The following is a 24,483-nucleotide window of genomic DNA, read 5'->3' as shown; positions in this document are numbered from 1 at the left end:
ATTTGTTGGAGGTGGCACCGCATGTCCATTTTTAAACTGTTCTTGAGAACAAAAGGTATTTAAAGGAAGAATTTTAAAGTCAAGTCTCATCAAAATTTTGTGATCTTGTGTGAATTTATATCTGCAATTTTAATGCGGGGATAACACTGGAGTCGAGAACAGAAAAATTTGCAAGAAAGTCTACAAGAGTATAGTGTTCAATCTCGAGATTATACTCATAGATTCGTTTTTTCCCCAAATGATTCTCGATATTGAGAATGGATCTCTCAAGACATGCTGACGATCTCTGCAGATGAATGAAGCTTTTCCTGCTCAAAAGCGAAGAACTAAGTATTTTGAACAATTACCTGCACCTACAGTATTGATATTTTCAGGTGTTATCTTTCCTGATGATCTCCATTCACCAGCCATTACAAATTTTTTCTCATTTTTCGGTGATGATCTTGAGGTAGACCACTCAGACTTGTCGTCGTCCTTATAAGTGATGTTCTATCTCTGTTGAAGAGTGCATACTCAACACCAGTACTCATCACTATAGAAGATAGACTACTAGATACAATATCTATTGGTGTTAACTTATACTACTTGAAATATCTTTTACATTCATAGAATAAAAAAAAGCACCATTAAGGTATAATTATTTATTGGTAAATTAAGCTTGTATATGTAGATTATACGCCGCTGCAGATGGTACGAGGACATTTTTGCTCCAAGTAGTGAAATATGGATTGTGAGCAGGGAATTACAATGCGTAAACCGTATTCTGAAGGCCCTTTCTTCCATTTTCAGAGGGTGCTTGGATCGAAGTTATGACAGAAGTTATGATTCGGTTATATATAAGTGAATGTAACCAAAGTTATATTCAGAGTTATATAACTGAATATAACCAAAGTTATATTCAGTTTGAGACATGTATGGTGCGGGAAAGAAAAAATTTTAAGAACCACTGACCCAGAGGCATACTTCCTATTAGAAAACATATCCAAATAATGTATAGAACTCAGATACCTCATTCACGTTGCAAGGGGTTGTACAGTTATTAAAATAACAAATTAACTTTTATGCCGACAGTCTGTGTCCATAAACCCTATTAGAAAATTGTCACGCTGTCTCTCCTGAAGTCAACAAAAAACTTCGTTTCCAAGTGCAATATTTACTGAGATATTCGAATTCGAAAAACGGAGGAAAGTTGAAACAATCATAATAATGAGGGAAAGAAATGTTTTCCTTTAGTTTTTTTGCTATTTTTCCCAACTTTTCTACATTTTTCGAATTTAAATATTCGGCGAACGACACTTGGGAGGATTTTACTTACACGAGGAATTTTTTATGTTGGCTTCAAGAGAGACAGCGCAATAACTTTCCAATCGGGTTTTTGGGTACAGAGTGTCCAAATAAAAAAAAATAATTTTCATAATATTTTAATAACTATACTGTCACTAGTAACACGAATGACGTATCTGAGTTCTACTTATTTAGAAATACTTTTTCTATTTGGAAGTATGTCTCTAAGATCAACGATTTGCCAATTAAATGCCGTGCGTGCTGTTACCTATGCACTCTGTATATAAAAATCAATTTTCTTCAATGAAAATACCATCTAGTAGTTATATGGGACACAAAAAAAATTCAATTTGTAAAGGAAAATGATTGCATGCCTGCACATTCTGATACGAATTTCAATGGGGAAAAAAAATCTTAATCTTAACAAAACAAAGTAAATATAATATTTTCCACGTCATTACATATAATCCCTAAAAAAAAAAAAATAAAATAAAAATAAAAATGAAAGCGGCATCGTGATTGGACGGATTTAATTTTTCTTTCGAATACCTTTTTTTTCCTTTAAAAAACCCATTTTCAGCACAAATGAGCATTTCACCATAATACAAAAGCCTCTCAAAGAGGTCAGAAGCACAGAAATGGAGGGAAAAAGCCGAACCTTCTATTTTTAGCTCGTCCTGAATGGAATCTATTTCTGGCAAATGGCGGCGCAGCCTCTCAATCAATATGGCGATGGGAGAGTTAGCAATGGGTGTGCGAGAGTAAGAAAGTAGCTCTTATATATATATATATATATAGATTGATATTTTTTTAGCACCAGATATCATGGATTCCGAGAGAAATTTCAGATATTTCTCTGCTTGCTTTTTTTGGCAATGATTTACCATTATCCTCTTTTTTTACTCCGTTAGAGGGGATAAAATTTATATTCAGATACTGTTCGGTGAATTGAATTTACATTTCCATTGATAACCAATGCTCTTAATGGACTACCGCAGCCGCAGAATACGTACCGTGTCGATTCATTATATCCTTGCGGAAACATTTTATTTTTGGGAAGTACATCATTTATTTTCCCGTGGGAATCGTTGTTTTTGAAGCTAAAAAAAAGAATTAAATATTAAATAAAATGGAATTTAAAGCAGTGAAAAATTTGTGTATTGACAACACAATTGATTAGTAATTAAGGACGAATTTTTCAAATTTTAAGAACCGATTAAATAAAGAATGGTTTCTGTGATTAGGATTTTTTATCTTTGAATGTAATTAATACATCCTGAAATGACTGAATCATAGTTAATATATGAGGAGTCAATTTTCAAAAGGAAACATATATTTCCACTTTTTTTGAGAAATTTATTTTTCAACGGTTTCTTAATTTGGGGCGAGCTCTAACGGATTATGCAACTGGGTTTACTCCAATGAGAATATTTTTGGTATAAATTACAATGTAAAGTTAGTCGTTTCCACTACAAGGGAACATATCCACCTCGTTCGTTCACTTCGGTATTTTTTTTAGACCCCTCGGTAACGGTCACTCACGGAACCTAAAATTTTGTCCGCTAAAGAAGTGCCCGTTAACCCTTTCCGACTAATATGGGCACACCTAAAAATTCCCCTTTTGAAACACTGAAAACAAACAATGAATAAAATGAAAAATATTTTAAGAATTACTTTGAAACTTCTTCAACACTAAATAACAGCACCACACAAATCGATCTTTACTTTTGGCCTGTGTTTATTTTTGAAAACCGTAATTTTTCGAAGAAGTGAATTCAAATTTCAAATAATTTTTCATTGGATATAAAAAGGATTTCCGGAAAATTTTTTTTATGTTATTTTGTTGGCTGTGCACTAATCCCTTTATTCTGTATAAGTTTTAACTTTTTACATTGAAAGCTTGCCCAAAATGGAGTCCCAAATTAAATATATGCCCTGTTTGGGCACACCCACAAAATTGAAATGGCATAGCATAATTTCACACATTTATACTTGCGTACTCCTCTAGGCTTGAATAGACTGCCTACAAAATGTTTTTGAAATTCTAAATTTAAAGAGCAGGGTGTAATGGAGAGTAAAATACCATCTACGCGTATTTTAAAAAAGTGCCCGTTAGCGGAGGTGTTCGGTAACGACGGTGTCCGTTATGGGAGGTTCTACTAGTCCTAAACTAGACATGCACCTTGTCCATATTCCTCTGCGGAACTTCTAACGAACTGGTATATGTGTGTGTGTACATATAGTGAACCTTCCGTGAAGTTGTTTCTGTGTAATGGTTGCTATGTGTAGTGCTGCCATCTGCAATGAAATTTTTAAGCTGAGTTTTTTCCCTCAACTCATAGAGAGTGAAGTGCAACGAATGAATAATTGTACCGTTGTAGGGCAGTTACTCTCTACGGTGAAACTTTTTAACGGGGAGATCGGCTCGCATTCGTTCCTCGAAGTTGGTAACCGCAGATAACCAACTTCAGCAGACCACCATTGCTGCGACGGTGGGGTTTGAATGCGGATTATCGCGATGCGAGTCCATCACTATCACACTCGCCCACCAGAGCGGCTCGGAGGTAGTACTGTAGTTAATGACGCGAGGGCAGTGTGTAAGATTACCCTCATGGGTTAGGTAAAACCTTCTGGAATCAACACCACTAGACCAGAACATGGAGACTTGACCAGCTCTAATTTTAATCAAAATGTGACATTTCGACTATATAATTTTCTTTTAAAACTAAACATTTCCAAAATTCAAATGTAGATAACTCCTTTGAATGTTGAACAAGAAACATAAGTAGTTCTAAACATAGAAGTGGTTTACAAAAGTACTTCTACTGCAACTTCTTCTGTTACTTCTACTGTAAATTCAACAAAGTGGAAATGCCCCGTTTTGAAAATAACCTTCTCAATATATTATGAAGTGTCACAGACTTCAGACATTGGCTGCAACACAATACTGTACAGTAAAAAGAGTAAATATTTCAGGTAGATTTATTAATTGATGTGAAGCAGGATTACTTAACCTATGGATCGTGACCCAAACTTGGTCGTACAAATTCACTTACAGTCAGGAATTCTTGAGTTATGGGTCAAGACCCAAACTTGATTCGAAGCAGCTTCCTCTATGAGTACAAATCCACTTACGGTCCTGTTATTAATGTCCTTATTGCGTCACTGGTTTCACTAATTTTGCAGAAGAGACTGCCCATGGGTCGCGAAATTGATCTTGTAGTTGATTTTGGGTCACGGTGGGTAAAGGTTAAGAATCCTTGATGTATATTTAACTAGAAGGGGAAGAAGAGCGGAATTTTTTAATAGATGGTGAATATGATTAAAAGTTTTTGGCAAATATTGGGGAATGGGGGGCTCGTGCTCATGGTCTTAATACATGTGTGTGTGTGTGCGCGCGTGTTTACGTCTGTGGATACATTTGTATGTGGATGTTATCAAGACCTGCGTATTCATTTTGAGTAATCATCAGATTCATACGATTATACTAAATATTGGCTTAGTGTAAGTATATGAAGAGGAAGCCTCAACAGAATCATGGATCGCCGGGTTAACAGTTGGTTTTCAATCAACCCAATGGAAGTTAACTAACGTACGTGATTCAACTCAAATGGATCTGAGAAAAATAATGTTAATGGAAGTTATCTGGTAAATCCAAAACTTTTCTTATTTTAAATGGCTGAACGAAGTAAGACAATAAATAAACAGGTACTAATGAAAACAATCGAATAGATAATTTTGGAAAGAATTCATTAAAATATGTAGTACAGTGGATGAAACTACCGTAAGTAACAGTAAACACTACTGCAATTAACAAGTTAGCAAAGCAGCTGCAGTCGGTTCCGCAAAGGAATGACGGCACGCGTGACGTCAGCTGGTACAGACTCCAGCACTTCATGACCGATAGCAGCCCTTGATATATGGCTCTGGTACAGCCGAGCTTTCATCCCAGCAAGTCGGAGAAAATACTGAAATACCCGCTGTATAATTAATCGATAATGCATAAATGGCGATTTTTTTTATAATGAACTAGAATATCATCTATATCTTCAGTATTATGGAGGTATACAAGCAAATACGCACTACACAATTAATCCATTCAAGATTCATCACAGGATTGAAAGTGAAGTAGAATTAGTGAATTAGTTCTTTTTTCCCCGATGAGATTATTGCATTGAGAACGAGATTACTACAATTTTCCAAGAATAAAAATTATTATCGAGAGAACGCCCAGACATTGCCGAATCCCATCATTGTGAAAACAACATTATCTGATTGGCAATCTTTAAATCATATTGGCTCTTAAAGGGCAGAACCATTACCCAATTCATCTTTTATAATAATTCGCTTAACATTGTGCTCTCGCTTTCCTTTCAACCAACAGGATGTTGAACCAAAAATAACTTTCGGAGAAAAGCCAGCCCACCTGTTAACTACACATCGCTGCCCCTTATCATGGACAACTCTGACTAGTAGGGCTGTCCAACTCGTCCCTCTTTTACAGAAATTGGCAACGAATCTCCATTCTGGCCTAATAACCATCACAACACCACCCTTCCGTCGGTTACAGTATACCCAAGAAAAAAAAAATTACCATTGAAAGCCACATCTAAACATCTTAAGTATTCCCTATTAAAAACAAGATATATAGAACTAAATATATGAGATATTTGAGAGAGTTTTAGCGTTATCTGTTCCCATCTTGGCGACATTTGAATATTTGTCGCCCGAAAAAGTTCTTTTTGTTATAGCTGTTTCGGGTACCCACTACCCTCGTCTCTCTTCAGCGACCAGTTGTTTGGGAACATGCGCGTTTCGTGGAATTCTATCCTCGCATGCGTGTGCCAAAGGGGGCGGTAGTAGGAATCAAATGAGAGAATCCGTGGATACCAAAGGGGGAAAGAAAAGAAATGTAATAAATGAACAAGAAAAAAAAAGGAGATAAGAGAGGAAAGAATCACACATGAAGGCAGTGGAGTAGAGAGAGTGGGGGAAACGTAGAGAGAGGGGGGAAAGAGGTAGGCAGGACTTTGCGATCGATGGCGTCCGCGAAGAGTTTGCGTGGGCGGATTGTAGCTTACGTCAACGTGGCTGTATCCCTTGAGTGTATATAAAGCGTGGTATTTTACCAGGTCATCTCTAATTCCTCTCTATCTCTGTTGTGTGTCTTTGCTGAGCCGAAGCTCCACTGGAAAGTGTGCCGAAAATTCAGCCGCTCATTGATTCGTTTTTCTAGTCGTTGGCACATATATACACACACGCAAAAACTGTGAGTAAAAACTTTTTCATTCAACTATTTCTAATTAGTAATTCATAAAAAATAAGATTAAAAATTTATTGTACAATTTGTTGCTTAATTATTTTAGTTGTTAATTTTTAATTATTTTCGTGGATTTTTTTTTTTTTTTACATGATTAAAAATTATTTTGGTAAAAAGTTTTAAAAAAAAATATTTTGATAATTAATTTTTCATAAAATGATTTGCAATAAATTTTTCATAAAATGATTTGCAATAAATTTTTCATAAAATGATTTGCAATAAATTTTTCATAAAATGATTTGCAATAAATTTTTCATAAAATGATTTGCAATAAATTTTTCATAAAATGATTTGCAATAAATTTTTCATAAAATGATTTGCAATAAATTTTTCATAAAATGATTTGCAATAAATTTTTCATAAAATGATTTGCAATAAATTTTTCATAAAATGATTTGCAATAAATTTTTCATAAAATGATTTGCAATAAATTTTTCATAAAATGATTTGCAATAAATTTTTCATAAAATGATTTGCAATAAATTTTTCATAAAATATTTTGAACTTAACTTTTAATTTTTGAAATTATTGAAATTAAAAATTTCAGTGATATATGAAACATATCGTCGGATACGGGACCGAAATTTTGTTTACTTAATTTGGTAATTAACAATAATTTTCCTGTTATTTTGGTGATCAGTTTTTCATTTTCTCAATTATTTAAATTGAAAACCTCAGAGATGAATAAAATAAAATAAAATTCTGTCAAACACTGTGAAATTTTTGTTTTCATCTAATACCTTTTAATCAATTTCTGTCTCTTATAAATTATCTATAATGTCACTGTTGTGAAATTAAAATAATTTTAGTATAATTATTTTCATTTAAAAAATAATTCATCAAAATATCAATTAAAAAAATTATTTACATAAAACAATATATGTCCATAAATATATTTTTAAAAATATAAAAAAAGTTCAAAATGAGAATTTCGTTCATTTTCGTATTTATTGAAAAATTTCTGTTTAGAGGGATATTTTGTGTGGTTTTATATTTGTAATTTTATATTTATTATAACATTAAATTATATATTTTGAAGTCGTTAATTTTGGGTTTGAGTTTGTATGGTAGAGCTCTTTTTGGGTTTATTTTTTTTCTTTGGTTATACATATGAATTTGCTATTGGACACGGTAGTCCAAATCAATACGTCAATCAATATACCAATATACTCAATGGTTTTCGGTGGTATCATGAGTTCAATACCCACTCAGCCCTTGTCAGAATCTAAGACAGAAATACGATCGAAAAATGCTGACATTACATTTTTTTCTCCCTGGCAGTTGCTTCCGCTGCATTAATACTTTTCTTGCAAAGAAGCCTCATGCAGTTTTTAAATCGAAAATATATTTTTGGTTTCATGAGCAGATTTTGTTATGAAACTTACGTCATTCAAGACGGTATGAACGGAAATTTACATAGTATACTTGTTTTAGATTATGCTGTGGTTAATTGACAAAATAACTTTTGTTAATGAAGCATTTGAAGTTTTAAGTATCATGAGTAGGAAACCTTGTGAATCTTCCTCAGCATTTTTCTGATAGGAAATAATTCCACTTGTGGGAGAAAGAGATGGCGCAAAGACGACCACACGGCCATTACTATTGCAGGAAGTTCTCATACTGAGTTGTGAGTTTACCGATTCAGTGAGATACAAGGAATGCAATCAGTTTCAATGATTTATAAGATATAAAATGACCATGGTGCCATAAAATGATTGAATGGTCTTACCTAAATCACGGTCCGGAAAATGATCTATTACGTGCACCCCTTAACCAGATAGAAATTTTCAGTAAGACATTTAGTGAACAGCAACTATAATTCAACAGGAAGAATGCAATAAAACACTCGTAGCTTTGGAAAACTGACCCCCCTTTTTTTAAAGAGCGTTTCCAGAATTCGAAGGCAATTATTTCCCTCGAGACTCATGACTTTACGGATTTGAGCCGCAATTACAGTTCCATCTGCCTTCTAGAATGATCCATCACAGGGACCAATGAAGATGTCTAAAATCTAAGAGGAAAATAATATTAAAAAACACATGAGACACTCAGATGTTTCCACGCAAAAAAAGAAGAAAAAAAAGAAAGAGAAAAAAATTTTGTCTTTAGAACGTTTTCCAACATAAACTGATATTTTACGATTTACTGTGAATTTCGGCTTTCTTTTTTTTCATCAATCGACCGCAATCTCGTAAATCGAAATAAATTTCATGTTCAGAAAAGCTACGATAAAATATTTTTATGACATCAAATTACATTTTATGAGACTTTATCGTACATTGGAATGCTTTTTCTCAAAATATCTTTATTGTCTCACGTATAAATGCATTTGGATTTTTCATTACATACACGGCAGAGTTTCTATATTTAATAACACTATTTTCACTGGAATGCTGACATTTCCGTCAATTCATTGCAATTGAAATTTTTGAATTGAAGATTTTTTTTTTCTCTATCACAAATTTTTCGAAGGAACGGGGTAACTTTATAAGGGTGATTGCATATATATATATATATATATAATAAAATACGATTTGAAGAAAGCGGCAGTTCTGTCGTACTTGTCAAACCAAGGTTTTTGTTGGTAATAACTAGTCTATTTGTAATGGAAGAAAAAAAGACATCCATCATTTTTCAGAAGCGGAGGAGTTTCAAGCAACGTTCTCCTCAAAACGATTGTTTAAATTAAGGGTATTCAATGTATCGCTTGCGGGCCACGAAGCTTTTTGATGTGGCCCGCGGATGAAAAGGCATGTATAGTTTCTGAATTGATAGAATTGCCGAAAAAAAATCTCAATGAAAAAATGAATTCTGGAATTGAGAAAAAAAAATTCAAAATTAATTTTGAAAATAGTTTCAGAATTAATGAGAAAAATAGTTTCAGAACTGATGAAAAACAATTTCGTAATTATTGAAAGAAGTAATTTCACAAAAGTTTCACAATTAAAATATTTCCAGAAATATTTTCAGAATCGATGAAATCCATATTCAACGAGAAAAGGATTTCTAAATTAATGAAAATTCATATTTAATGTGAAAATTATTTCAGAATTGAATTAAAATTATATTTACTGAAAAAACGAAATAAAATTGATGAAAGCTCATATTTAATGAAGGGAAAGTCTCACAGCAAATAAAGTTATAAAATAACATAGGGCCTCTTCTTGACTAGAAGCCGTAAGCTCCGTTGGGGCCACACGTTAAGACACCATTACATGTCACAGTATGAATTTTTGAAATTTTGGCCCTCGAGCTCGGTGGAAATTTTTTTTTTTGGCTGGCAATGTCTGAAAGGTTGAAGACTTCTGCCCTAACAGGAGAAAAGAAACACACCCTAATATGAGATTAAGTGGAACATGAAAAGCATTAGACTCTTCAAAACTGTTAGCTCAACACTTTATTAAAAAAAATCAATTGTCGTATGAGATATTTCCCTTAATAAGGAATTGATACATCAGTGGCCTATCAATGTTATACTCTCGTGTTATGGTTGCGATAAGCCCATCCGGTAAGACATTTAACAACTGCACCAAAGGATACTCTGAGGTAACGTGGGTTAAATACCAGCTCAGTCTATATCAGAATAATCCCTAACACAGATGTCATTTCAAGATGAGCGCTTAGCACACTTTGATAGTGGAAAGTCCCCACAAGAAATGATTGTTTCACCAACCAAACGTGAGAGAGACATGATAGGAAAAACTATTTAAAATGAGCTATAAATTTTGGGGGATCCCGGTCTAATTATTAGTCGTGAGCAGAGAAGGACGTGTGTAGTGTGAAAAAGCGATGAAAGACAAATGTTACACGGTATTTTCTATCACCGAAACTATTAAACAAAATTTCTGAGGAACCATTTAACACGTCAATGTTTTTCAAGCACCGGAAATTCAGACATTCAGAAAGGAAGCCTACTCAAATTTAATTTAAATACCATCTGATTTAAAACTGCATATATTTTAAGTTTCTCTGAATTACCGGATTTTCGGTTCATTTCCATTTTTCTTGTTTATTTTGATACATTTACAGATCTTTACCAAGTAAAGGAATAACAGGGAACAGCTGAAAATGTATTTCTTGCAACTCGTAATCGCATCGTCATTCATCTTGAATATCTTCGGAATAGATGCCGCCTACAACCACATTATTTCTTACGATCCGAGGTACATGATCCGAAGAGTTCCAGTAAGGCGATCCGTTGATTTCGAATCGAGAATCCCTGCACCGATAACGCGATACTTCCCTCAAGTAGATGCTCAAGTTCCACCTTACCCTTATGTAGCTCAGGAATCCGTAGCACCGGCAGCGTACAGGCTCCCGAGTGGCGAGGTGTACGTACTGCCATCCAGATGGTCGGAAGAAACGATCCCGGTCCAACAAGCCGCCGCCGCCGCAGAAGATAACGATTACATGGCCTACGACTATGATGGAGACTTAAGTCCCGTCTACGGAAAAACTTACCGGAGCGAGCCGTATGCCATCCAACAGGACGCCGATGTTCCGGAGACCGACGGAGACTTGTACAACGACATGATGGTCAATTATTTCTTGACGGGACTTCAACCGGAATTGGATGACAATGAGTTTGCGGAAGTCCAGAGGAGAAGCCAAGACTTTCCCAATTCCTACAGCTCTATGGATCAGCAACAACAAGAGCAGCAGCCCCGGCAGAAAGACCAAACAAAAATCCAAAACGAATCCAGTTCATTCCAGAAACAAGTTCCATCCACCCCAGCACCTGTACCCGCGATTCCAGAAGCTTCTACGGCAACCCCAGGCGCCGCATCATCATCCTCTGTTTCAGCAGCGGCCGCTCCAGCAGTCCCGGCACCGGCATCTACTCCATCGCCCCTGAAACTCCGGCCAGCGGTCCAGAGATTCCCCCAGTTCAGCATTGCAAGGCGGTCACCGGCTCCAACTCAGAACGGACAATGGAACCCTTTCGTATCGTCATCATCCCAGCAAGGACAGAAAGAATATCCTTTCTACAGGCAGGCATCAAACTCAGCACAAAAATCTCCGATGACTTCCCTGGAAGAGCAGATGTCCAGAGGGAAAGACACTTCCAACAAGAGCAAGGTAAGATTCGATTTCCCTTATCCACACACATACGCACGCGCACTTTTATTTTAAATTCTAAATATTATAGAGAAAAACATGTCTAAAAAAAGGATTTTGTAATTAATATTACTTGGAAATTGTGCGAACCGCAATAAACATCTGGATCAGAGAAAACTTTAATTAAAACCTGTAATTTTAGCCTATTACTCTGCTTCCTATCAGTTCTCATCGATCAGTTGATAAGTAGTTGTGATCATTTAATTAATGAATTAACTAATTTTTTGGAAACTCGTACAGATATTATTCAAGACAAAAAAAAATTATTTCGCTAATGGTTTTTTTAACTTTAGCATCTCAATTTGAATAGCCTACTGCGCTATCCGCAGGTTGACATGCTTGTGGTAAAATGTAGATACCTCCTGGATGAATGAGATTAACTGCAACTTTTGACGGTGAAAAAAGTAACACAACATATAAACAAGATCTCTCTACAAAAAGAATGATTTTGTATTTTCTTTTTCAACTCGCGCGAAAAGACGGATTTTATTAAAAAGAAGCGCACAATACTCTGGTCACATAAATGCTTCTTGCTTACACGCTTAAAAGCAGTGAAAAATCTAGTCATTATACAGGTAGAACCGAAATGGGGGGGGGGACAACAACACACATGCCCTTGGATGCTGTACTTAATTATTCCACACATATCAACATAATATGAAAGATTAACTCTCTAGGTTTCATTTGGCAACACTGAAAAGCTGTCATCTCCAAAATGTTCACTGGGAGCTCTGTCATTCAAAATGAAAGCATGAGTTGAACGAAAAAGCTTATCGTGTGCTCTAATATGCAATAATTTCAACGCCTTGTGATTTTTTTTACTAATTTGGGAGTATGCAAATCCCATGAGAGTGATTTTTTTTAACTACTTTCAAATTAGTGAAAAAAAAAAAGCACAAATTGTTGAAGTTTTTGCATGCATATTAGATGGTAAGCTTTTTGTTTAGCTTATTCTTTCACTCGGAATGACATAGCTTCCAGTGAACATTTAGGAGATAACAGCTTTTAAGTGTTGCTAAATGAAATTTGAGGAGTTAATCTCGCACAATATGTTGATGTAAGTGGAATAAATTAATTACAGCTGCCTCAGGCGTCGCTGTTTTTTTTGTACCATTCACGTTTAGTTACCTTGTAATATAGCGCGGACTGACTTTTACTGCAGCAAACAACTTATGTAATACCAGTTTTAAAGATAATATAATTACTAATTACACATCCTTCGAGACTTCATTCATTGATCGGAGTAATATTAAATTTGAAGAACTTTGAATTCTTGATAGAAATCATAGCGAAACTTAACAGAGATTTATTCAACACATTACTTAAACGAAATTACAGGTAAGTCTCGTCAAGAGAACTTCAGAGTATTGCGTATTTTATGGAAACACCACAGAATCCAGCTCTTTCATTCTAGATTTCCATTACTACTCGTAGTTGGCGAAAAATTTGTGTTCGAACATTCACTGGTATAGGAAAGAAAACATTTTACGACCACGTGGGGCAAGATATTCGTACTTTTTGAGAATGTATTGCAGATGTGATCTTTTTGCAAAAAATGTCTTCAATTCGTAAGGGTTATAATGATGCTCTTGTGGGGGGGGGGGGACTTAATCAAGTACACTTTACGGCTATCGTTTCCTACATCTCTACATTCCGTCAGACGGGGGGGGGTGGGGTGCATGACAAAAATACAAGGTGCATAGGAAAGAAGTCCCTTTTACCCTGACATAACCCGAAGCTGTTGATCCTAGAAGCATACTTCCAATTACAAAAGTATCTAAATAACGCGTAGACCTCAAATACGTCATTCATAAAGTTATTTCAAAGGGTTCTTATAGAAATGACAAAGTTATCTTTTTATTTGGTCACCAACTGTCCTAAAAAACCCGATCACAAAAATTTTGCCTTGTCTTTCCTGAGCTTTAGTGCAATACTTAGGTGCAATATTCGCTGAGCTATTTGAATTCAAAAATTGCTGAAAATGATGGGAAGAACCGCATAAAATAATGGAGAAGCTCATTCTACACTTCACACAGTCCCGTATATGTCAGCGACATTCTACTAAAAACGTGGAATTTTTTTTCCTGGTTCAGAAGAGATAGGGCAATAACTTTGTAATTGTGGGTTTTGGTTTCTTGAGCACAGGATGTCCGTATAAAAAGTTAAAATTTTTATTTTAATAACTAAACAACCCCTTGCAATGACGTATCTGAGTTCTACACGTTATTTGGATACTTCTTATAACTGGAAGTATGCTTTCTGGATCAATGGTTCGTAAGTTATTCCAGGATAAAGAAACTTTCCTATACACACCGTGTAGTTGAAAACTTGCGATGAGCTTGATCGGTTCCTACAAATCTATCGCATTTTAGTTAACACCAACAGAAACTGAAGTGGTCATTTGGCTGAGCATGTGCATATATTTCACTACAGATAGACCTGAAGAATACAATTGAAAACTCCGAGTTAGGAAGCTCTTCGGATTTAATGGGCTATTTCATACGTCAGATTCACTTGATTTACTCTATTACATGAATAGAAGTGGCGAAAGCCTAGAGTAAAGTATAGATGAGTAGAAGTCGGAAACACTGATAGCTCAAAATAAATTACTAACGCACCATACAGCTTCTGCTGGGATTACAGAAGATCTAAAGGAAAATATCTATCCGTATGGAAGAAGGGACTTCTGTATATCTTGCAGAAGCTTTATGATGCATTAATAATTTATTTACAGCTATCAGTGTTTCTGACTTCTACTCATCTATACTTTACTCTATGCGTTCATTAATAACTAAAATATAGAAAAGAAAGGTGATTATGGTTTATACGTCTTATTTGGCAGAAAATGGAGTTATTGCTTCATTTTATCGTACTACCACGAACATACATCAGAATTTGTCTTCGAATCGCAAAAACGAGTGATTAGCCAGAAATATTACAACATCACCAAGATGAAGCGAAAACAACATTTATTCCTCTCCGTGTAAACATAACACAGGGAATCCATAGATAAAGTCTGGCAAACAGGAAAACGGAATTCATCTTAGAGAACTTCGAAAGGGTGGAGAGACACGGTTGAACAGAATCCAAAAAGCAATCATTTACATTACTTTGCGAAAACAAGAACCATGACTTTTTTTTTCCTTTTACGGATTTGCGCAAATAGATTGGATGATAGCGAAAGCAGTCGATTTCTTTTTGCAGGAAACAAAAAAAATATAGGAAAAGCAAGCATCACCGAGAAGTGGTTCTTCTAGATCAATCTCCTCTTTTGCTATTTCACGCGAGATAGAAAATGACTTAAAGCATCTCTTATACGTACTTAGTCGATGAACGAAAGAAATGCATCGTTGCTTTCATCCGAACCCTGCATCTAAAGATGTCATTTCCGTTGGAGGAAAATAAGATTTTTCCCCAGTGCGTTATATGTTGGTTCTTCATCCCGAGATTCTTATCTTCGTCATGACAAATAATTTGATTCTTGTAGATATCCGTACAACACTATGAAACGGGAGGGAACTCAGTGACTTACGCAAAAAAAAGATTATTTTCACAAATATCTACAAGAAATCACGTCCGAAAAAGTACAGCTGAACTCAGTTATAACGACGTCGATTGTAATGACATCTCAGATATAACGTCCAAAATTGGCAGTTCCGTCTGATTCCCATAGAGAATGATGGTAATAAACCATACTTATAACTTCAATGAAACGTCAAGAACTCTCTTGGTTATTAGCTCGTGGGTAAAACGCGTTATATACCCATTTTTTCCGTTTTTTCCCAACTTTTCTTTGTTTTTTGAATTCAAATAATTCACAGAATAGTGTACTTGAAAACATGGGTTTTTACTGTCGGCCTCAAGTGAGACAGGGCAATAACTTTTTAATGCACAGGTATACAAAAATATATTATTTCGTATAAAAAGTTAATTTTTTTATTTCAACCACTGTACAACCCCTTGCAACATGAATGACGTATCTGAGATCTACACGTTATTTGGTTAGTTTTTATAATTGGAAGTATGCCTAGGATCAACGGTTCGCCATTAAAATGAGGTGCGTGCTGGTAGCTATGCACCCCGTATATTGAATGGTAGATGTCTTTGGATACAATAGATACGGGCAACCAATTGGTATTTTTGTAATTTCCCTACCTCGGTGTACTATCTCGAGAATTTCAACCTCGGTTATAACGGCACGACTTCATTGTCTACTGAATGTTGTTACAACCGAGTTAGATTATTATTCAGGGTCTCCAACAAAATCTGCTTGATAATTTTCCTGGCAATAACTCAGAAATTTCCCTAATCAAAACTCAAAAGTTCTTTTGACTTTAACTGACCAAAACTAAAAAAAAAGATTTCTCGGCTTTCCTTGACCACAACTTGAATGATTGTTAGATTTTTCCTGACCTACACTCGAAAATTCCATCGATTTTAATTGACTAAAAACTTACAAAATTTCTCGACTTTCTTTGATCGAAACTCGAAAATTGCCTACACTTTCCCTGACCCACACTCGAAAATTTCTTCGACAAAATCTGAGAAAAGGAACATAATTCAATGTCCAAACCTTCCCAATGTTTTTCTAGTTTCGATTTTTTTCCCTTCGCACAGAATTTTTCCCTGACCTTTATCAAATATTCGCATAATTCTCTGACTCTTATAAAATATTCGCATAATTCCCGGACTTTTATAAAATGTTCACATCATTCCCTGATTTTATAAAATGTTCACATCATTCCCTGACTTTATAAAATGTTCCTGACCATTTTCAATTTCCCCTGACTTAATTCTGATTTGCCTGACTTTCCAGCTCGCTGTTATTTTTATTCTAAAAACTTCATTGTGTTTGGACAACTCAGGTTTTGGCACCACATACCGTAAAAATTTTTATGTCATATTTATAGAACTATACGCAACCTCATTACTGTCTCCAACCACACCCATAACATTACGTGTAAATATGGAAAAATGCGGAACATCGCCGTTGCAATTTTCACACACTCTTACTTACTTGACTCTAATCATCAATCATATCTTTCCAAAACGCTCCCAAATAGACGTTTCGTGACGAAATCTGCTATCGCGATTTTTCATTTAGTTTTTCTTCCAAATATAGACACGAACGTGAAATAACTTAACCAATATTCTTCACCCATTGAGAACGTTAACGGAGCGTTGAAAGCGGAATTTTCGTGACTCCTCCGATATCTAGTATAAGCTAACAATAGCCTTTGACCGCCGTAATTTATTAGTGAAAGCTACGGGATCATTAGTTTATTGCAGGGGAGGTGGGGGCCAACGCCCAACTTATCTGTGTTCGGGGATTTATTTCTGGGACGCTATCTACTTATTCAAAAACAGTTCATTAACTACGAGGACCGTTTGATAAAAAAGCAAATTAAAAAATGTTACTATTATTATTACTATTATTTTTGAAAACAAATCTATTCTAATTTTTTCCAAAAATATTCTCTCCTTCAAGTTCCACATACTTTTTTTCAATGATGTCCAAATTTCTTTATCCCGTCAGAAAATTACATTTTCCCCTTACTCTTCAAAAAAATGTCGTTTACAGTAGACAATTTTTTCCAACAAGCGAAATTTTCAGTATTGGGAGCAAGAAAAAGTCGCGTGGGAGGATAAATCCATAGAACTTGGTGGATGGGAGATTGATGCAAAGCGTGATTCATGCGATTTTAATATTGCAATAGTGTACTTGTGAGAGGGAGCATTGGTTTGGTGTGAAAGGCTTTCTTTTGTGCGTCAATCTTAGCCGTTTCATCTTTAGCTGCTTTACCGCACACCGATTCCGGTCATATATATTCCGCCATACGGCAATTTCCAACTAGTTGAGTTGGGTGGGAAATGAAGACGCCATCTATCCGTGGTCGCCCCAGGATCGGTAGCAAAAAACTTGATTCTGATTTTCCTTCCCGGATTCGAACCTATGAATCTTAACGGTAACCTTTAGAGCGGAAGATGAGCATTTTACCTCTGCGCCATTCAGACGAAGGAAGAAAGTCATCTTTAGCTGACCTTTCAAATTTCCCAGAAATATAACGTTACGGTCAATAGACGGTGATTCCATAATTTTCCTTGCCTCATTGCGAACCGGTGGTGCTAGGCTCCTTGGCGAACCGTTGATCCTAGAGGCATACTTCCAATTAGGAAAAAATATCCAAATAACGTGTACAACTCAAATACGTCATTCATTTTGCAAGGGGTTGTATGGTTATTGAAATAAAAAAGGTTGACTTTTTACATGGTCACCCGTCCTAAGAAAACCCAATTGGAAATAGTTGTTGCCCTGTCCCAAATAATTCCATGATTTTTTAGTAGAATATCGCTGACATATTTGAATTCGAAAATCGTTGAAAATGAGGGATACATATGAAGCGTAGAATGAACTTGTTCGTTATTTTATGCGATTATTCCTATCATTTTCAGCGATCTTAGAATTCAAATATCTCTGCGAATATTGCACTTGGAAACGGGGGATTTCTTTTGTTGGTCTCAAAAAAGACAGGGCAACAATTTCAATCATCTTCAATCTGTGATCTTCCATAATGATACCTTGGACTTCTTTAATTATTTCTATTATGGTGCTCTAAACCGGGCTCACTAAGACGTTCGTCCCGTTTGAATTCCTTGGTCCTAAAATAAATGGTCGTTATTGGTGTTGCAGAGTCCCCCATGAACTCATTCTAATTCAGCTTTTATCTGGGCAGCTTTTCACTATTTTCAGATCGAAATGTTAGACTTGTATATATAGGGTGACCATATGAACTATACTTTACGGGACATCCCTGTAATTCTGACCGACCCTTCATACATACCGTATGTTGTAATTCATACCGACCCTTCATACATACCGTATGTTGTAATTCATACCGACCCTTTTCTGAGAAAATGTCTCGTTTTTGCCCATATTTTCAACGAGGCAAACTTTTGGAATCAAGAATTCAGATTATTTTCATGACATAAATTTTATTATGACTCTGTCACAATTATATAGTCACCTAAATATATTCATCCTACATATTTGTCCAACACATACGATTTTTTGATGAATTTCTTTTTTACTCATCGCGACATGCAGTAGCCGTCATTTTCCGCCATCGGCGCTAAATTTTTCAGTTATTTCAGCGATAGTTGGCAACATTACTGACTTTTGACAATTTATTAGCTGTAATTAGCAACTTCAATTGCCTCTGAGTATTTTTTTTTTTTGGCTGTAATTGATATCTTCCCTAAATAATCAGAATTTTTTTTGATAATAATTGATGATATCCTTTTTGGATCCGAATTTTACGTATACTTATGAAGGCAATCGGTCAGTGTATATTGATACTTTTCTACGGGATCAAATTTCGCGATGAAATTCGTTAGCGGGCCGCATTTGGCCCGAGAACCAGAGGTTCTGCACCCCTGCTCTTTGTGATCTAACTTGCTGTGAAACATTTTGGGGAGTTATAATTACAGTTGTAATAATTTGAAAGTTATCGTGAGCTGATCTATTATAAATTTACCTTACATATCAAACAACCCTCGTAAAACACCGATTTAAAAAAAAAAATCTCTCAATGTGTCGCATTATTCGCTATAAATTGATATTTTATTCTTTCTCTTTCAATTCAGGATGCATTCTCGCTAATTGAAAGAATGATGTCCTCCAAGCAAGTCAATGATCCTCTCACCGAGCAGCTGGAGAGCCTTAAATTCAGAAACATGTAAAAATAAAAATGTGTTTCTCGAATTCTTTCTGGAAACTCTATTTTAATCCCAGACTTTATCGCCAATGGTCTGTATTAAAAACACAAAAATATTGTATATCGACGGCGGAAATGTCTTCCTGAATTCGTCGTCGCCATCTCTGTCACTGTCTGGACATCCAACCGATCCGGTACTGAGGCTTTTATACATATATATACTGTGTATACCGCTTCTTACGTACAGTACTTATGTGTACCTTCTTTCATCCAATCCTCATCCTCGTTTCATCCTCCCGTATCTAATGGAAAAAACAAAAATAATGCTCACATGTAATTTTCCGTTAATCAAAATCGCTCACTGGCTTAATCATAATAAATCGATGATGACATGATAAAGACTGCGTATATATGTATACATTGTGAAAACTCGTACAGCATATGGCTGGTTAAGTATCTGTATTGTGACCGTGATGAAAATCATTATTAAACAAATAACAAGGAGAAGAAACTCGTGGATATTATTGGATATATAACCTCATTGGTGTTGTATATTTGGTGTATATACATAAATGTATACGTTAGTGTTTGTCGTGTAGGTTGTTAGTGACTCATATCATGTACAAGTGGGTAATTTTAAAACGCTAAAACACTTCAATCATAGGTTAACATACCATCGAAATCTTAACACTTAGAATAAAAGAACTTATATCAGCTTAAATTTTTACTATCAGTGATGTTCTAAAAAGTTTAAGAAAACACTCTCACTCTATCTCTCTCTAACCATCAATTGGCATCTATCAAACATGTTTAATTCAGTTTCTTATTATGATAATTAAGAAGAGAAAACAGGATTTTGTAAAATCTCGAAGTACAGTATAAATACTTATTATGCATCTTCAAGTACAAATAATTAACTTGAATCATCCTTAATTTATGTAAACTTGTAAATTTTAATTAATATGATTAAAGTACCAATAAGAAGAAAAACCTGACTTGGAAAATTTTTTGTATCTTTCACACGTTGAGAATATTTATTTTATATTTTTCTAATATTCAAAGGAAAAAGTGACATATTACAATAACTAAAAGATATTAATAATTTATAGAAAAGTAAATTTGTTAATAATAAAGAATTAACTGGTATTTTTTGATCAGTAGAAAAAAAAACTAAATTTTAACTGTGAAACAAGATTGATGTAACACAAATGATGAAGTTGAATTAACAATTTTTCAGTTTATTATAAAAAAAATATTGATTACGGAATCAAAAAAGAAATTTTTAATCATTTCTGAAAAAATGCCATTTTTTTAATACTAATTAGTGATTTTTTCCTTAATTACTACTCATTTTTTCTTCAGCATTTTGGCTCGATTTTTTAATGAAAATAATAGAATGAATACAAATAGAAAAAGTGTATTCAGTTTTCTTTTATGACATAAATAAATTCCATTAATACTTACAAGAAAAAATATTTAATTCATTATAATTTAATGTATCTAAATTTTTTTTTGAAACGTAATTCATGATTTTGAACTTTTAGATGCGTTATTCTTGAAACATAATAAATAACATGGTAAATTCCTAGGTTTTAACACAGGAAGTTGCTAATTGACCAAAAATGCTTGATGTATAAAATTGATAAATAGATGTATGATTATGAATAATTAATTAATAATATTAAACAAAAAAGTTCTAATGTTTATTGTCTGTAAAACCCGAAATTGATCATTTTCGGACTTTTATGAACTTGCTGAGCTAAAACCATTAATTTATTGGTCTGAAGGTTCTTACCATTATTTCATCAATTTGAGTGCTTAACCAGAGAACGTGTTCGACTTTCTGTATCTGGAGATTCTCTATGATATATTTTGCCGTTATATATACATATATTCATGTATGTAATAAGAAGTTATGCAAGTGCAGTTGCAGCTCGAATGTTTTCAAGAAAGCTTCTAAAGAAACCAGGCTCATAAATAGTATTAATAACGAGAAAAATCATGTAATATAACCTTTGGCCTTAATTTGAAAACATTAAACTTGATCATGAAACATTAAAAGGATGATTCATACTTATTGTACAAACTGGGAAGAGAGAGAGAGAGAGAGAGAGAGAAAAGTTCTAATAATTGATAACACATATTTAAAATGTTCGTCTCACATATGCGAGAATGGTTTTAACATGAAATAAACTGAAACTTAATTTAATTTAGCAATCAAAAATCGGTTTAGCACTGCTTTGTTTGAGAAAAATTGTATTATCGTAACACATGTAGATTTCTCAAAAAATGCAATCCTAAAATACAATAAAAATAACGGCATATATCAAAACGAAACATATCTCGTGCAATGAAATGATTTATCTTAAAAACGCACAAAAGATTTCCTATAGAATACATATGAATAGAAGTAAATTTAACAAAATGTAATAACTCTTCAAAATTGTTTTCATTGTAGAATTATTAATTAGTGAAAGAGGGTTGTAGTGAAATTATTCAATCAAACATGACTGTTATTCAGAGATAAACACAGTTATATGATTTTAAAAAATGCAGAAATATTTGAATTTTATATTTTTTTAAACATAAATTACTTGGTCAGTTTTATTAATTTATATGTACCGGGGAATAATTTGGAAAATCTTAAACTTAAGTGAATTACAAAATTAAGTCTGTTCAAAAATCTCTTGATTGTTTGGAACTCGAACGAAAAATGTAAATAAAAATTAAGCATTAAATTTGTAACAATAATGAACGCAAGCAGACTTGTATTCGGTAATGCAAAAATTCAATTATATTGTTAATTTTTTCTTTTTACATAAAATTTTAAATGTTATTCTAAAGTAAATTGAGCTTAAATATGAATTCTTATAATAATGATTTTCATCGTTATTTTCTATTGGATTGGAACGTTTTCTTTCAATCTTTTGCCGAATTGATGTCTATATTTGTGAGTATTGTAATATAATGGAAATAAAATAAACGTTTTCGTTATTAAATTTTTTTAATGTGGTATTTCAAATTACGTGTTGATTGATACCTGAAACAAAAAATATGCTACTTTTGAATAATATAGAAATGGTTGTATGCACTTGTGGAATGAAGTCCTTCCCATTCTTCTCACGTTTGAGTTAGAAATATATGTATTGAGAGCTTCTAAAGTATCACTGCAAAATATTTTCATCCTGATGTTGAAAATTCGTTTTATTTTCCTTTTATGGAAAGTGAAATATTTATCAAGATCTAGGGAGTTTATTCCGTTTTTCTTAGAAGAAATGTATGAGTTTTCAGAATATATTTTGGAATGACGAATAAAGAAGAGGAAAATAAACTTGAATAGCCGATTATATTTCTTCTTCATCGTAAAAAAAATTTTCAATTTTGGTTACTGAAAGAATAAATATTTCAGTAGGTAATAATAGTAAAAAAACACACTATAAGACCATCTAATAAATTTTTAATTGTTTTTCATACATCCCGGACTATAAAATAAACCTCCTTGTTACACACTCGTTCAGGCATTGTTTGGAAATTATTTGCCTAAGAAACATCCATATAAAAATTCCAAAAACCGTTGTTGAATTTCTAAAAGCATTGTTGTATTTAAAAGCATTTTTAATTATAATTAAATTAACCAACTCTATATAATTATATAGATTAAAAAAAGATACCGAACAAATTAATCTGTCCACTATTTCCGTTCATTTAAAAACGGGTAACGGAACATGAACTTCTCAATTACCATCATTGAACCGAATTATGAATTTCGTGAACTAACTATTCAAAGTTGTCCTAAACATTAATACAAATCATGTTAAGAAAATATTCAGGTTTCTTTATGAATATTAGCGCTTCAACTGTTCGTCAGTGACAGTTGTTATGATACGGCGTCTAGTTATCGGTAGTCATAAAATAGTAATACGCGTAATTACCAATTTTAAATATGACTTGAATACCTGATGTTAAAACGAAAGAAATCAATCAAAAAGGCCATGACTGATTAAAAATAATCGTGCAGCAAACGTGGACCACAACATGGCGAATCATAAAAGCATCAAGAAGATGATTATCTGATTAGCTTAATTTTAAATCTTTAACGAATTTCATGCATTCATACTAAGTATTAAATTTGTATACTCGAGTTAGATGCTATAGTTACCGATCCTTAGACATGAAATAACATGAAAACCAATCTCGTAGCCTGATATTCTCCACTTATACATCAATATTTGATGTAGTAACATTATTCCAAAAATATTTATAATAATTACAAAAATTTAAAAAAATTGCACACACGCTCTAAAATTTGTGATTATATGGGATATTAACCATAAATTTTTGAACGTGTGTACGATAGACAGTTTTTTTAGTGTTTCTTATCCTGATGATGATGACGTGGCAGCAGCAACTATATCCAATTAAAAGCTATTATATGGTGATCATGTGTATTGTTGTTGTTGTTGTTGAAACTTATGTGATATTTTCTCTGTGACAAAAAAAAAAGTACATACACAAGTATAGCAGCACTATACGCTCTGAAAGAAATGTCGCTTAAAAAAATCAATATGTGTATATTATTATATTAATTGAGATTCTGTATTCATTATTAGTGTTCGTGATTGTTATTATATATGTAGTAGTAGAATAGCAATATTGTTTATTGTAGTTATAATGAGAGTTTATTAATCTATCTTGAATGTTCGAGGAAAAAAATGACATGGCTTATATGATACGGTGCATATCGAGAACGTGGTGTTATCAGTATGTGTTGTGTATACGTGATCTTTCAAGATCAAAAGTAGAACGTTGTGAAAGACGTGTGTTGTATGTTGTTGCAAGAAGCAGTATTTTATATATATTATTATTGGATGAATAAATTGAATGGAGCAGTATTAAAAACGTTGTTTTAGAATTCATTCATTTCTCGATCAGAATATGCTACACTTTTTTTTTATCAGAGAGGTAGAAAGAATTTTATTACCAGGCCATAAGTCTGTTACAATTTGGTGGCAATAAATGTATAAATAACACCAAGAGGAACGGCAA

At 33.8% G+C, this 24,483-nt stretch overlaps 1 protein-coding gene across 1 annotated transcript; it reads left to right on the top strand.

Moving 5' to 3' along the window:
- The first annotated feature begins 6,387 nt into the window (after positions 1-6,387).
- Positions 6,388-24,336, top strand: LOC149082619 (uncharacterized). Its single transcript, XM_089235883.1, has 3 exons — positions 6,388-6,553; positions 10,634-11,683; positions 19,367-24,336. The coding sequence occupies exons 2-3, from the start codon at positions 10,673-10,675 to the stop codon at positions 19,460-19,462; spliced, it is 1,107 nt and encodes a 368-aa protein (XP_089092009.1). The 5' UTR covers positions 6,388-6,553; positions 10,634-10,672; the 3' UTR covers positions 19,463-24,336.
- The last annotated feature ends 147 nt before the right edge of the window (positions 24,337-24,483 follow it).

This window comes from Pholcus phalangioides, unplaced genomic scaffold (assembly GCF_987345545.1).
Source record: "Pholcus phalangioides strain wild (caught in Gottingen) unplaced genomic scaffold, Ppha-v1.0 ptg000009l_1, whole genome shotgun sequence".
NCBI classification, from domain to species: Eukaryota; Metazoa; Arthropoda; class Arachnida; order Araneae; family Pholcidae; genus Pholcus; species Pholcus phalangioides.
The sequence above is the reverse complement of the archived record's forward strand: the minus strand, read 5'-3'. Positions and strand labels throughout refer to the sequence as shown.

What these genes read in the sequence shown, in the direction of transcription:
- LOC149082619 (XM_089235883.1), top strand. Translation starts at nt 10,673, where the DNA reads ATGTATTTCTTGCAACTCGTAATCGCATCGTCATTCATCTTGAATATC. An exon ending in ACACTTCCAACAAGAGCAAG is followed by an intron (nt 11,684 to 19,366) that starts GTAAGATTCGAT and finishes CTTTCAATTCAG; the next exon opens with GATGCATTCTCGCTAATTGA.